This window comes from Plutella xylostella, chromosome Z, assembly GCF_932276165.1.
Source record: "Plutella xylostella chromosome Z, ilPluXylo3.1, whole genome shotgun sequence".
NCBI lineage: Eukaryota > Metazoa > Arthropoda > Insecta > Lepidoptera > Plutellidae > Plutella > Plutella xylostella.
The window spans coordinates 445,465-461,608 of NC_064012.1; the positions used below are offsets into that span (position 1 = coordinate 445,465).

The 16,144-nt window shown below is 38.8% G+C and overlaps 1 protein-coding gene across 1 annotated transcript in view; it reads left to right on the forward strand.

The window, feature by feature from the left end:
* Positions 1-16,144, forward strand: part of LOC105384567 (dipeptidase 1) — a 69,078-nt gene that overhangs the window by 10,098 nt on the left and 42,836 nt on the right. The window contains exons 2-3 of the mRNA XM_048632585.1: positions 9,910-10,066; positions 14,560-14,716. Of these exons, the coding sequence (XP_048488542.1) occupies positions 9,910-10,066; positions 14,560-14,716 (314 nt within the window). The remainder of the gene's footprint in view (positions 1-9,909; positions 10,067-14,559; positions 14,717-16,144) is intronic.

The following is a 16,144-nucleotide window of genomic DNA, read 5'->3' on the forward strand; positions in this document are numbered from 1 at the left end:
TATAAAAATAAGTGTACAAAGGGTGGACTTAATATTCTTCTTTGATGTTGGTGCGGTGACAAAGTAATCTGAAGAAATATGGCACCAACTTCAAAAAATAACAGTTCCTGCTTAGGTATATTTGTACTGTCTCATACGAGTAGAATTTGTGTAAACCTTTTATTTCTTACATTTTAGTGGTTTTTTGAAGTCGGTTTTTAATATCTTTTAATTATTATTTTATTTTATAATTTTTAGTTTATTTGCAATAATTTTTAATCAAAAGTAAGGTGTAAATGATACCAAAAAGTCCTACTAATCAATACGAATCATTCAAGCCTAAACACGAAGTAGTTGCTATATACCGTTGAGGAGTTCCCCCGACTGCCTTCCGTTTCCATCATCAGATCAGCTCAAGGTCACCATCATATTTTTTTTGTTATAAGAACTATATTTACGTTCTTAATTTCATTAGAATCGGTTAATATGTGCCCAAAATGGAAATTCATACCCTGTTTTTACCCCTTTACCAACCCTTGATATAACCTTGAGATAAAATTCTGAAAAAAATGGGACCACCTGGGAGCTCAACCCAATAAAACAAAAAAAGAATTTTTAAATTCGGTTCATAAACGGCAGGGTAATCGGTGAACATACATAAAAAAAAAAGATCCCGACGAATTGAGAACCTCCTCCTTTTTTTGAAGTCGGTTAAAAATACGAGTACCTAACTACATAAATAAGTTATGAATATATAAATAAACGTAATATAAATAATATATAAAAATGTTATGATGAGCACGAGCGTTACCACACGTGATAATCATTACTTTTACTCATTATTGTAAAGTTTTTTTTTAATGTTTCTTTGGTTTATATGGTATAAGCTGCGAAATTTCTGAAATCATTTTAAATTCCTTCATTATGATGTATCTAAGTACATCATTATTTTAACGCCGGAATTCCTAATGCGAAGGTCTAGCTTTCATAATAACATGACAACAGCTTTGGATCTTAAGCCCGAACAACAGAGAGCGATCCCGAATGTGTCTGATGTGTCCACTTGGACACACTCAAGGAGATTGGCTGCCGTCGAAGATGACGGCAATAAGGCCATATTTTTATTATAGGCATCGAAGAGTCTCGGCGGAGCTTGCCAGAAATGCAAAGACGAATATTTGTCGATGGTAAATTCAAACGTGCGACTCGGAAGGCAATACAAAAGTTGAGCCTCGGCTTTGTTGACGTTCCCGAGTATACTTTCTGTTGAAAACTTTTTATTTTAGGCCCCGGTCGTGTTATTTAAGGTCCAAGTTTATATGCGGAGTTCCTCCCGAGCGGTCCTCTCACAGGGAATATTGCCTATTGCGTACTTTTGAGTTGTAAAGTCAGATTAATGTTAAACAAAGAGACACTGTAACAGAGACGATGTAGGTACCTAATGTAAAATTGTAAGCTAGTCGCTGAAGATGCCACGTGAGGAAATAAAAGTGTTATTTTTGTGGTAAAGTTGTCTGCAGCGCGGTGGGAGGCTTTCAAAGTATCCATAGTACAGGGTGTCCTAGTTCGGGAGCCAGGACACAATGTGAACCTACTTTATTACAATAAAGATATTTTTTTCATTTTTAGAGTTTCTATTACCTGCGTACTACATAATTGCGCACATAGATTCTTAAACCTAGTCTCACTTGTATAATTATATATGTTACTGTAAAAGCCCGAACCACGGTAAATCCTAAGATTTACGCGTAAAACCTAAGATTTACCAACTCTTAATGGTATAAGCCCTAAAGATTTTGCGATTCGCACTTTTACCACTATTCACTTGGTAAATCTTAGGATTTACATTAAGGCACGGTAAATGTTGAAAAAGCCAGGTTATAACTTATAACCTCCGTAGTCGAACAAAGCGTCCGTAGTCGAGCGGGCTTCAGTGATCGTAACTGATCACTGAGGTTTAGCAACAACCAGCATGGTCAGCCTTTGGATGGGTGACCGATTTCAAGTGGTTATTTTCTGGATGCTTTCGTGCTTCGGACGGCACGTTAAGCCGTGGGTCCCGGTTGCTGCTTCGGCAGCAGTCGTTAAGCCTAGTCAGAGGCCTTCGGGCGGCTTGAAAACGTCTGACAGTCAGGTTGCCCACTTACCCGACAACTCGCTCAGCACAAGCTTGCTTGTGTTGGGGTCCACCAACCCGCACTAGGCCAGCGTGGTGGACTAGATCGAAACCCATCCTTCATTGGAAGGAGACCCGTGCCCCAGAAGTGGGGACGTAATGAGTCGTGATGATGATGATGATAACTTATAACTAACCGAACTTACGAAATATTTATTATTGCAATCTAATTTACTCGACGTCAACAATAATAATACGTGAAAATTATTTTACTTCCGGTTTCCGTGTTTAAATTATCGTTCAGTAAATGAGTGAAAATAAAGTTATTTTCCAATTATCCAGCATTCAATGATAATTCGCATCTATTACTATACACATAAATACCATAATGCGGTGCATTACATCGCCCAAAAGTTGATGAATGACCTTGACCTCCAATTTCTTTTCGACAAGTGGTTATTGGGTTGAAATAAATGAATAGGTAATAATTAATCTTTGTTTTATTCCCAAAACCAACTTTTACTAGGTGTCAGTGGTAAAACCTAGCATTTACCAAATTCTGATGGTAAAAGCCCGAAAAAAATGACCCATTTTCACAAATCCTTACATTTACCAACTCATGTTGGTAAATCCTAAGATTTACTGGTAAATCCTAGGATTTACCGTTGTTCGGGCTTTTACAGTAACATATATATATATATTACCGGTTAGTGAATCCTTCTGTTGTGTATGCTAATATTTGAACATGGAGTTTATAAAACAAAGTAACATTTTTAGAAGCAGCTGTGACAGTATCCGGCAGTAGTATTCCATTACGGGAGCGCGGCATCCGATTATTTTCGATCCGATATTCTGATTCCGAAGTGAAAGGCTGTGCAGAGCTGATGCTGTCGGAGCTGTGTTGTACTGTGTGCGGGGACTCGCCCCGGGACTCGCTTCAACTACCCGGTGGCAGTGTCGCATGCGATGTGTCTTCACGGGATGGATTTCATCATTGCAATTCACCCGCAGGTCTACACTCCTGAACAATGAAAAAGTTTCAGTGAGAATAGCACCGAATTACTCCTAAACGGAAAAGGCTAGGTTAAAAATCCACAGACAAACCAGTAAAGTGGTTTGGTGGGTCATTATTTAATTGTATTGTGTTCTTTATGATTAATAAATACGTTAAAACTGAACTGAAACTGAAAAGATCACCTTTTGTACCATTGAAGTTGGTATATTTTACAGCGTACCAGAATATTAGAATCATTATATTAGATCAGAATAAGTAATAACGTAAATATTTGAAAAATTTGGGCTTTTTTGGTATTGGTATTTTGAAAGTGGAACTTTATCATTGCTTGCGTGTATAATAATTATAAGTATTATACCATCTGAATTAAGAAAAACTTATTTCAGTTTTAGAGATTCAACTGAACCTATGTAAATTATATGGTTTTTTACTTTATTTCTTGAAATAGATTGAGTAAATATGACAATTACTTATATTATCCTATAGAGGTAATTCCTTTATTTATTTGACAAAATATAATTCATAATGCCATACAATAAGGATCTTCTGGCACGGAGCCAAATGCAGAACTTACGCGTTGTGTGAAGTCCCGCGAAGCAGATGCAACTTCTGACGTTGTCGGCGGCGTATCTCTGCGAAGTGCCAAACGATCATTGCGGCTCAAAAGCGGGTCTTATACAATATTACGTTGGAACGCCATTATTATGACTGTGTATTAAAACGACGTTGTATAATCAGCGGTTCTACCTTTTTTGGCATTTAAGATTTTTTTGCCTAATCTCGTATTGCATAGTAACGTTTGGTCAAAGTCTCGTTACGCCGAAAATCGTATGGCATAAATCTCGTTTAGTAAAAAGTTATTTCGCATAACATTGTTTAGCCTAATAATGGTATGGCCAAATCTTGAATAGCCTAATAATGCTATGGCATAGGTTTATACAAAGTAATAATATTCGTTGGCTTTAACTTTGACGGAGCGTCTCCCTACATAGCGCAAACTAGTGCCTTGTATTGTTTCCGCTGTTTGGAAAACGCTTCGCTCCGCTCCGCTTTGGTTTTGATGAACATGTGCACCTAACACGCTCCTCCTCGCTTTGCTCGTCGTCGCACCTATTTTTAGGTTTCGATCACATGGGGTTTGTAATAATTATATTGGTCGTTAACTTTCGATTTTTTGATCATACAATATCGTGATTTTCGGGATGTAGGAGAAAAATAACACAATTTGTACATTTACTACATACTTAATATATGATTTATTAAGATAACATTAGGAGAAACAAGATTATACATAGGTATAGACGAACATAAATTTGAGCAAACGAAACTTAGGTGTTTAAAGATTGTGCCTAAAGAGTTTTAGACGAAACGAGCCTTATGCCACATAAGTCTTGGCAAAGTGATGGTTCGGCCAAAAAAGTTTAGACCATACGAGTTATGCGAAATGAGTTTTGGTCAATAAAGATTATGCCAGATGAGCGGAACCCATAATCAGCTTCAGAGATCCATTCAAAGTTTTAACTCTTAAGTAGTAATTTTCATACTGGGACAGAAAACCAGGAGTATTACCTATGTATGTAGGTATTGAATTTATGAATGTATCAGTTTGTGCGTCTTGTATCTGTGTGATTTTTAACCGACTTCAAAAAAAGGAGGAGGTTCTCAATTTTTTTTTAATGTATGTTCACCGATTACTCCGCCGTTTATGAACCGATTTTGAAAATTCTTTTTTTGTTGTATTGGATTGAGCTCCCAGGTGGTCACATTTTATTTCAGAATTTTATCTCACCCCCAAGGGTGGGTAAAGGGGTAAAAACAGGGTATGAATTTCCATTTACGGTATATAGCAACTACTTCGTGTTTAGGCTTTCAAGCCTAAACACGAAGTAGTATCATTCATGATTCGTATTGATAAGTAGAAGTTTTTGGTATCATTTGCACCTTACTTTTGATTGAAAATTATTGCAAATAAATTAAAAACTATAAAATAAAATAATAATAAAAAAACCGACTTCAAAAAACCACTAAAATGTAAGAAATAATTTAAGGTTTACACAAATTCTACTCGTATGTGACAGTACAAATATACCTAAGCAGGAACTGTTCTTTTTTGAAGTTGGTGCCATATTTCTTCAGATTACTTTGTCACCGCACCAACATCAAAAAAGAACAGTTCCTGCTTAGGTATATTTGTACTGTCATATACGAGTAGAATTTGTGTAAACCTTAAATTATTTCTTACATTTTAGTGGTTTTTTGAAGTCGGTTTTTTAATTTTTTTAATTATTATTTTATGTTTCCACTGTCGCTGTAGGTACTCGTACCTATATAAAATAAATGGATTGATCAAAGTCTGGCTTTCTGAATTTTGACTTATGATGTGAAAGTTTATAAAAAAATGTATGTATTCTGAAAGTTTGTAATTTTTCATAACAGTATCTGATAGTCATCAATTGAAAAGTCCGTATGTGAGCGTGCCTCGGGCCGGGCAGCCAAGCGGCTCCACGCGCCGTGGTCCATCGATCCTGCGCAAACGCTAAAAGCAGGATATTAATAATGTAGCTAAACCACCGACCGTTATCAAACCCGGGACGTGATATTAGCTAAACGACCTACATCACGAAAATATATTATTCTGACTAGGCTGGTTATTCGCAGCGGCTTAGGCGAATCATGTACTTAGCCGTCTTGAGCCGGTTTGTCTCATTTGACGATTTATTTGATAGCACGTCAGATTAGGGATGATCGCTATCGCAACAATAGGGCCAGCGAAAACTCAAGGCATTATTATCGTGAAATGGACCTAAGATGTAATGCGAATAACGTCCAGTTTCACAAGTGACTAAGTTGCTTGTAGTGGAGTGGGTCGAGCACGCTGCATGGCTCGCATGTCGTCCGCTCACGGTTGACAAGTCAAAGAGAATATCGGCAGTTATAAAAAAATCATAACAGCTAATTTAACACGACGCTTCCTAGTGTGAAAATTACCTATAGGTGCATAGAGTCTGCCCGTGAGCTTCACATTAAAGTATTTATGATAACTTTTCCATCTCGTTTTCTTAAGATTATTCTGTAAGTCTAGTACTTCTAGACTGTTGTACTATGTACTGCTGTTCTATGTACTTATGGACTTGTTGCCCATAATTTTGGCTGATTTTTTTCAACCTTCTGTTCAACCTTCTTTAGACTCCTACAAATAATCCCTTTTGAGCGTTTTTCCACCGCCTCCGTCATCGTCTCGTCACTGAGAACGAAATGAAGGCGCCGAAGTAACGGCACCTACATAGTTAGCTGCGTGTGTCCACCGCACAATCGCACATCCTTCACGTCGCCGTCAAGTCATATTCAACTCGGCCCCGAAGTACTCTCATTCTCGGTGATGTGACGATGACGGCGGCGGTGGACGGACGCACTTCCTTTTGATAGTTTGTTTGTCTTTTATTCGTCACTAGCCGTACCCGCGAGATTCGCTTCGCCTTAAAAAGTTTCCCCGTGGAAATTCCGGAATAAAACGTAGCCTATGTTCTTTCTCAGGGTCCCATCAGGGTCTCCCATGTGTATACCTAATTTCATTCAAATCCGTTCAGTAGTTTTGGCATGAAAGAGTAACAGACAGACAGACAGACACAGTTACTTTCGCATTTATAATATTAGTTAGGATTATTTACTTTTACAGAGACATCGAGCATCTATAACAATGTAAAATGTTAATTTAACTTAAAACATAATTTTCAGTAAGTCCTAATGAATAAATTATCCAAAGCGAATGGTTTTACTTGGAAATAACTAAACCTCAATAAATTGGTAGCAACATTTTAATGAGAATACGCCGGTAGGCCGGCGGGACGGAGTCCTAATGTGCCGCTAATGCCACGTCCGCCGCCGCTGAGCAGTAATTACATACTAAATGGCATATTTCCCTCAACAACCAACAAATGGGTACAATTAATGGTAGGTACTCGTTAGTGCGTCCCGCGCTGCTCGCAAGTCAATGGGGCCTGGCGTGTGCTGCGGCCGGCGGCTCGGCCCGGCGACTCCGCTGGCTCTATTCACCTTCGAGCTATTGTTGCTGTTCGAATCCTGGAGTGTAAAGGACATTATTATACGTCCGGCCGTCCTGTACACACTGCGCATCGCCAGTCAGCGACTAACGACCAATTTGAATAGCCATAATCCTCTAATCACATTTCTATTCGTCATAAACACCCTAAGAAGTTGATATAATGTTTATTGAAAGCTCTTGCCAACTCTAGAACCTAGAGGCTGCTCTAGAACCACTCAATTTAAATGATATAATCTTTTTTCGTAAGTTTAAACTCAAGTGAAGCATAACAAGGAAAAACTAAGTACCTAGTAAAAAAATATGAACTAAAATCTGTTCAACAGCCTTTCCTAATAGAGTGGCGTTAATATCTGGGCTGGAATTAGTAGCTCGTGTAAACTGCCTGAAGGACTAATTTGCGCTGCAGCGCTGCGCTGCTAATTATTCTTGTACGCTCTAGCTGCGGCTGACAACGAGCACGGGAAAAACAACCATATTTACAACAAATAACGGCGCAAAACAAAAGCAACCTCTGAATATGATACAAGGATGTGATAATCTGTGAAAATCTTTTATGTACATTCCTATACAATAGTTATGCTAGTTATGGTAATACTGATCTTTCAGTTGCTCGGTGCGTGTACCCCTCAGATTTACTTTGTACATTTTGTTTCCATCCTGTATATGTTGGATAAAAGTAAAAGATGTGTGTAAAAATAGGAAGCTGGCAGGGCTCATGCAGGGCTACAAATGATCTGTCAAACCGCGGGAATCTGGGAAGCTCTGAATGCTCCTAGCTCTTTCCTAGCCGTATTTGCGAGCTCGGAAGTTGTTATTCTGAGATTTTCCACATGCAATATGTGCGGCGGAGCGGCCACGGCACGCCGACCGGACGTCACACGCATTCCGCGCGCGGCGCTGCCCAGTTATTATATTTCATAACAATGCACACAAATAAAAGAGAGCGAACATTTTGCGTGTAATCTCATTATTACGTTTTTCTTCGGCATGTTTCTCATAGCTACTATTTATATGCAGGTATCTCTACCTATTAATATTCAAAAATTCTTTATACATTCAGCTTCCTCCTATTTTAAAAATACAATATTATAATTACATTGTATTACATTTAAAATTTTAAATTATCTTTTGAACGTAGCGTTTGAAGGCGGATATTGTCTATTAGAATTTCTTTTTCCGTCCTCAGCGACGGAATTGAAGCCTGCGGGAAAAGACGTAAATAAAAGAACTGCAGTAATTAACTAGACGACGACAAGTAACGACTTTATAAATAAGAACTCCCACCAACCTCTTTGCCATTCTAAGTTAGTTTTTATAAGGTTTATTAACATTTGTATCGCAATCTAAAAATGGCAGGAAGGCTTTCTAGTACAGTGAGTTAATTACATGTATCTACTAACATAATAAATGTTGTAGTATAATCATTGGTATATCCGTTCATGATTCGACTAAAAACCTCGTTTACCGGGTACTAAGTATTGCACATTTGTGATAATAATATGTTTTCCTCTTCTGGAAATATCGTGCGAGCGAGAGACAAGCGGGGCTGAACCAGAGTCACGCATTTCGTACATCTCTACTTATGTCTAACATGCGAATGTCATTATTGCAGGTCGGATGTAGGGAAATATTTTACAATCGGGATGTTTCGTGACTACCCTATTGTTAGGGGCTTAATTTGTTGAATAAATAATACAGTATTTCATAGAAACAAAGTAGGCATTCCATTCTATTCAGAAGTTAAAAAATTATTAAAACTAGTGATCTTTTTGCACACCTACATTAAGTAATTCACTTCATTAAGACGGATTTGCTCCTTCTTAGCGTATCAGTGACCAATTCAAATATTGTAACCATGAAACGATTTTACAGTCAGATAGCCTCAGTCACTAACTGCCCAACCTTGCGCTGAATGTAATAAATAATAATAATAATGTCCTCCTAGCCGAATTTCGACCACGGCGGCCAATCTCAATTGAGAGATCAGCCATCTACGCAGGAGTAGATTATAGTGCCCAAGTGTGTGCGCAGTACACAGGAGCACTCTCTGTTCCATCACTCTCATAGCCCAATGGGACGGATTGACCGACACGACTGGAGAGAGCTAGGCGCAGGACCGACTGCTTTACATGCCCATCCGACAGCATGGATCGTTTCACTGTTTCGGACATCAGGTGATCAGCCTTCTATGTCCTAACCAAACTTAGAACCACAATTTAGAAACACAAATTGATGGTCCCACCCGGGAATCGAACCTGGGACCTCTGGGTCATGAAGCGAAGCTTCTACCACTAGACCACAGAGGCAGTTGAATGTAATACGACACAGTTAACACGGCAATCAAGCAGTCAACTTCAACCTATTGCTACGTCATTCAAGGATGCACCTTGCACTCCAAGTTTTCTCCACGTCATCACAGAGGGTCCTGGGCCTCTAGTCTGCTAATGAATGGCGGCTCAATGCTGTGTCGTCTGAATGGTCTTCCGACTTTGGGTTTCTGTTTTCTCTTTGTTAGTGAGTCCCAGTAGTGCAATATGAAACACTTAACACTGTCTTATTACTGTTTATTAAGGTTAGTTCTTTAAAAAAGTAGCAATAAATTTTTCCTAAAACGCAGATAATGAATACCTACAGTGCGAAACCCATGCTGCCGACACACAACTGTGCCGCCATTCCTTAGCAGACTTGGAGCCCTGTTCTGCACCCCAAGTGACCTAACCGGGCTGTTGTCCCCAGGAGCAGTGTACCGCGTCACGATGCGCGCCGGCACCATGCGCCGAGTGCTCACGTGGAGCCTCCTGGCGCTGACGGCCGTCGTGGCCGCCGCATCCTACGACCGCGAGCGCCTCGAGATCGCCAAGCAGATCCTCGAGGAGGTGCCGCTGATCGACGGGTGAGTCGTCACATATAGGATGACAATCAAAATCACATGCAATGGACAGCAGTGCGATTCTATAAAGCTAATTGCAAAAACTCGATTCTGAATCCGGAGTGAGTTTTCAAATTGACACATCGAATTTCGAGATTTTGACAAATAATGTATGAGATGACATATACACAGTGAAAGGTGAAGGGAGAATGAAGATCGAAGTGAGATGTCTGATTTTACAGAATCGCAATGCTGATAAAGTGATCCTACAGACAACTAAAGTTACCGTGTAGGTAGCCCTGCGGCTAGATGGAGTGACGCTCTGCGAAAGGTGGCTGGTAATGATCGGATGCGGAAAGCTATAGATCGCATACAGTAGCGTGCTTTGGGAACGGCCTACGTCCAGCATGGCAGCAGTGGATTGCTATAGGCTGATGATGACTTTTGTAGCATGCACTTTTGTAAAGTAAAGTTGTACAAACAAAATTATTATTTTTATTATTAATATAGGTATTTCAATAATTGAATGGTTTGAAACAAAAGTAATAATGACTGTAGTTAATATATTTTTTGGAATACTTAGAAATAACGACCTTTTAATTTAATACTGATAGCTCATTCCAATTGGTTTCCATTAAATTCATCTGCTTGAAAAGAACCGTAATTAATTCGGCGTAATATGATTTATACAGTTTCAATATTGATATTTAATTAATGAAAACTAGAAGCTACATTTCAGTTAACTTTATTTTAATTATTTATCGTATGAATTGGCTGGAAGTTTATTAAGAATTTCCGATGTATAATGTAAAAAAACCGTGGAAGAAATCTTTAAAACAGCCAGGAATAGAGAGCGCTGCAAAGAGCTGACTGCCAACCTCCAATGATGGAGAGGCACTATAAGAAGAAGAATGTTAAAAAAATATCGCAGTCGTTTAACATTATAGGACACAACATAAAATAAATACTTACAATTACATGTTAATTTAACTATGATGGTTATATTTTATATTGAATAATTTAAATAAATCATTGTGTGTACACTTGTTAAACTTATAACAATGATACCTACATTTTGGCCAATGGTTAAAATGACTGTAACATAAACGTTCGGGACAATTCTTGGATATCGAGGTTGAAAGTAAATTTTCCATTTTATAGAGTGGGCGAAGTGAAATGTTGAAAAGTGTGTTTAAAGCAGTATTTTATGGCACCCACTCGGCGTCGGCGATCTATTATTGACTCTTCGGAATAAGATGCTCCCTAATGGACCCTACCCGTGGGAAGTAGTCTAAACTAATCGTGCTTTATGATCTGAGCACTATGCTAATCCAAGGGTAATAGGGCGGGTAAGCAGGTATTATTACCTATTTAGCATAATTATGATCCAAACTCAGACACAGTCAAGAATTACCATAAATCATCACAAAAACAATGTGATAAATAGTAGCCGACGGCGGCGGCGGTCCGTTTCTGCCTAACAATACATCATCTAGTCACTACTAGCCTATCTGAGGTCGTAGGTCCCAAGGGTCAGAGGGCAGTAACGTATAGTTTAAATTAATATTAATTAGATAACGGGCGAGATTATAAAACAAAATCTAAATATTACCTTATTCTAAATTTAAAATATGAGCAGTATAAATATTCATGTATTACTTTTATTACGACAGCTCTTTTATTTAGTGCAAAGGTGACTCTGGTGAAACTCCCGTTGCACGACGAAACCGGAGAACGGATCACCATGCTACCAAGCTCGGACTCACCTTGCCATAATATTCTCAATATTATAGGGAATACACTGCAAGGCGGTGTGTTCACCCACGGGCAACGGAGAATAACTATCACGGTCACAAACTTATCAGAACCAGTGATGGCAGGAACTATGTAGTGACGTAATTTGTCTGAGATTACCTATCGGTAACACTATGCTTATTAGGCTCTTGGACCTACTTACTCGGATCTTATAATCATTTTTTCCAGTCTTCTAAGTTGGTTGGTTGGGATGGCGATGACTCTATTTTAATCTAATAAAACTTTCACAGGGTCGTTAAATTGAATTATCCTCATTAAAACCGCCGGCAGTGTTCCAGCTTGTGAAATGTAAATCCGCGGACGTGAAACAACACACTTCGCGCGCACATAATTAATGAAATTAATTGCCTAATTATGGCAAATTTGAATTAAAGGTGTGAAAGATAGATGACACTGCCCTGTGACAGGACGATAAGCGATGGGCTCCTGACAAGATCGATATAACTCGTGTTGGACCTCACTGTGTCATCTCGCAACTCTGGACGGAAAGAGCGATGTAGTACCCCGATATATACAATTACACTTAACCGAGCTTACATATCATTCAAAACTACGATGTAGGCTCTATCTATTTTATTTTATAGCGTTTTTGACCGTTACATCCAAGAACTATAACAAATGGACAGGGTTTTCCTAATCGAGAGTTTCTACATAGTTGAACATATTATAAGTCTGAGTTCCTTGAATATATAAGTCTGCAGCTTAAAAGTGTGAACTTTGCGTCTGATGATGGTTATAATTTCTCGCAGCTCTGTCATTGTTTAATCTTCAGTTTGTTTGATAGCTGTTAGGTTGAAAAGTAATCAAGATAGATGTCAGCATCAGACAGTATGCTTCGCAGCGCCAGAGTAAGCCTTTAATTCGCAAAGTTATGGGCAAAATAAATCAAGTAAGTTTGGCGAATGGTGCATGTTTGAAATGTGCGCTCGACAGCCGCCGGGACGAATCTGTCTTGCTGTCCGCGGCGCTGAGAGAAATGGCCACTGCTGTTCCACGTGTGGGCGCCAGGACGCGCGTTGTATTGACACGTATTGTCTACAGTTATCCTTTTTTGTCTTCTTCCGCTGCACCGGTGTTCAGTGTAAAATTGTTTTGCACGTCTTTTTGTTTCGATACAGGTATATGTAGTAATAAATATATTTATAGTACTTTTTATGTTTATACTATAAACATAAAATGGCTATAAACTTTATAGACATCGTTGTTCAAAATATTCTGGAGTTGACCCACCCCAGCGGAACCTACCGGATACTTCTGAATTCAGTCGGAAAAAACATTAGACGAAGCACAGCCCAATGGAAAAAATTAGATTTATTTTTAATTGCAGGTTCATTTAAATTTAATGAACAAAATTTTATCGCTTTATTTAGGTAAAGATTTGGATATATTTTCCATGTAATAAACCCGTCTAGTTCCCTTCTTGTCGGCTCAGAGGCTCGCAGGAACCTTGACTCAATGCCAAGCGCTTCTCGGCCACTTTTTATCGCGAGAAATAAAGTTGCGGATATTCCACCAGACCGACTAACCGGCGATAAAAACGAAATACTCCCATTGTGCCGGCAGAAAATAAAGGAACAATCTATGAAACAAAAATATTCCATCGTTCCCTGATTGTATTTTATAAAACAAACGGTCAAGTGCGAAATCACATCGAATTTTCATGTAAATCTAGTTGCAGTGAGGTAATGAATATTGGATGCCGTTCGTCATGGATTAATCGCATGTATTTATTATTATGTATTTTATTTATCATTTAAGTCACTACAGCCAATACCGAATTGAATTGTGTATAAGCACAATTTTACCGAATTGAATTGTGTATAAGTACAGTTTTTGAGCTAAATGCATTTGAGTACTTACTTACCCACATAATATATGTTCGAATTCTGTTGGTTTCAGTACTTAACATAGAGGATCGTTGAATCATAAACGCTATGCATAACCTATCTTGGTGTGCTAGGTATCAACTTTTTCTGTCACATTACCGGGCCATAATATGATAATGTCTTACATAGACGAGTACACGTTGACCCTTGAAAACCAATCAGTGTGGCAAAGTGAGGACACTATAATAGTATAAATATGTAGTACCAAATGCCATCCGTAAAAATAATGTCTTCGTATTGAGTGACAAACAGAGTGGGTCTCAGTTCCCCCGTAGTGCGGCATGTCGCGTCCCCGGCCCCCGGGCCCCCGGGCCCCCGGCGCCGCTCTGAGCAGCACAAAGGATGTCACAACTATGTAATGTAACGTGCAATACCCCTGACTTACGGCTCTCTATATATTTTATTGCAAGACTGCGGCTTTGTTGCTGCTCTTACTTTTATTTTTCTCTCCGTGCGCCATTTTATTAAAGTTATTTCGCTGTATTGTCAAAGTTATCAAAGGGGAAACCCTTATAAATAATAATTGGTGGTTAGAGCCAATGTTTATGATCCTTTGTTTGCCATTTGTGATGATTTGTGGCTCAGTGACGTCAAAAACACCCTTTATGACCAACATTCCAACAGCTTATCGCCTGACTTTGAATTACCGTTTACCATTTATCAAGGATCATCACAAATAATTCTTAGGCTTCCTCATCCAAAGAGAACTAGTTCTGATACCGTATAGTACGGTATCCTATTCGTGGAGTTTTACAGTATTTGTCAGTGAATGCAGCTCCAGCCTTACACATTGTAATACCACCTCTCTGTCCACAGACACAACGACCTGCCGTGGAACATCCGCAAGTTCCTCCGCAACCAGATCAACGAGTTCGAGCTGGACCAGGACCTGACGCGCGTGGAGCCCTGGTCCATCTCCAAGTACTCGCACACTGACCTGCCGCGCATGCGCGAGGGCATGGTGGGCGCACAGGTACGTCATCATCATGTCACACACGATATCCCCGTGTGTGCCAAAAACGAGTCAAAAGGTTGAGCATATCTCAACTTTTGTTCATACATTTAGTTCCGTCCAGCAATCAGTTGAAAAATTGGCACGAATGGTTTTCATAGAATTTCACGCGTGCATTTGTGGTGTCTAGTATATAAAAGACGTCTGTGTCAACAACCTACAATGGTGCAACGAGACTATAGGCTTCCAAGTCTCCGTATGGGTACATTCTGACCCCAGCAACATGAAACTAGCAACAGACGACAAAGCAAGAAAGTTTCTTAACTATACTTATACTGTTTTCATCTGCGACTTTTCAACCCGACTGGTTGGAAATCAGGACTTCATCGACGCGTAGCGACGACACGTCGCGTCGTTACCATTGTCGTTTGTCGCACGCCTCCAACTCGTACCTGAGAGCCCGAGTATCATCGGCCGATACTACTCTGCCGGACAAAGGATAAATAGCTCGTTGCTACTCCGGAAATAATATTTACATAGATAATACGACTATAATAATACTATTACTCGTACCATTCTATCATAAACCTTAGATGGTATTTTAACATACGTTTGACGATCCCTGTCGATATCCTTGACCTGACATAAAATATGGATATAAAAAATATCCTAAGATAAAATTATGAGTTCCACCAATCCATATACAGAAATACATTTGGTATTTGGCAACGACACAACGATAACAAATACAGATAAGAACGGAATTCTCCGAGCACCTACTTTAGTATCTTTTCTAAGATCTTTAAGAGTGTTTTTGTCTATACTTTTACTACCAATGGAAAAATTCCGACAGTAAATTTATAGGTACTTACATTTTTTTTATAAATGTAATACCTACCTAACCTACCTACAATTTTCACTTTTTGGTTGGCAATATTCGGATACGCTGTTAAATGTACTTCAATAATTTCAAGATTGCAGATGGCTTCATTAAGCTAGCCTTTTCCGTTTAGGAGTAATTTAGTACTATTCTCACTTGAACTTTACATTGCTTCTATAATGATTTTACCACATTTATGATACAATATATTTAATTTCAAACTGATGAAAATCAATATTTTTAACCAACTTCGAAAAAAGGAGGAGGTTCTCAATTCGTCTGTATGTTTGTTTTTTTTTTATGTATGTTCACCGATTACTCCGCCATTTATAGACCGATTTTAAAAAATCTTTTTTTGTTGCATTGGGTTGAGCTCAGTGGATGGTCCCATTTTTTTCAGAATTTTATTCCACCCCCAAGGGTGGGTAAAGGGGTAAAAACAGGGTATGAATTTCCATTTTCGGCATCTATTAACCGATTCTAATGAAATTTAGAACATAAATATACTTCTTATAACAAAAAATATGATGGTGACCTTGAGCTGATCTGATGATGGAAACGGAAGGCAG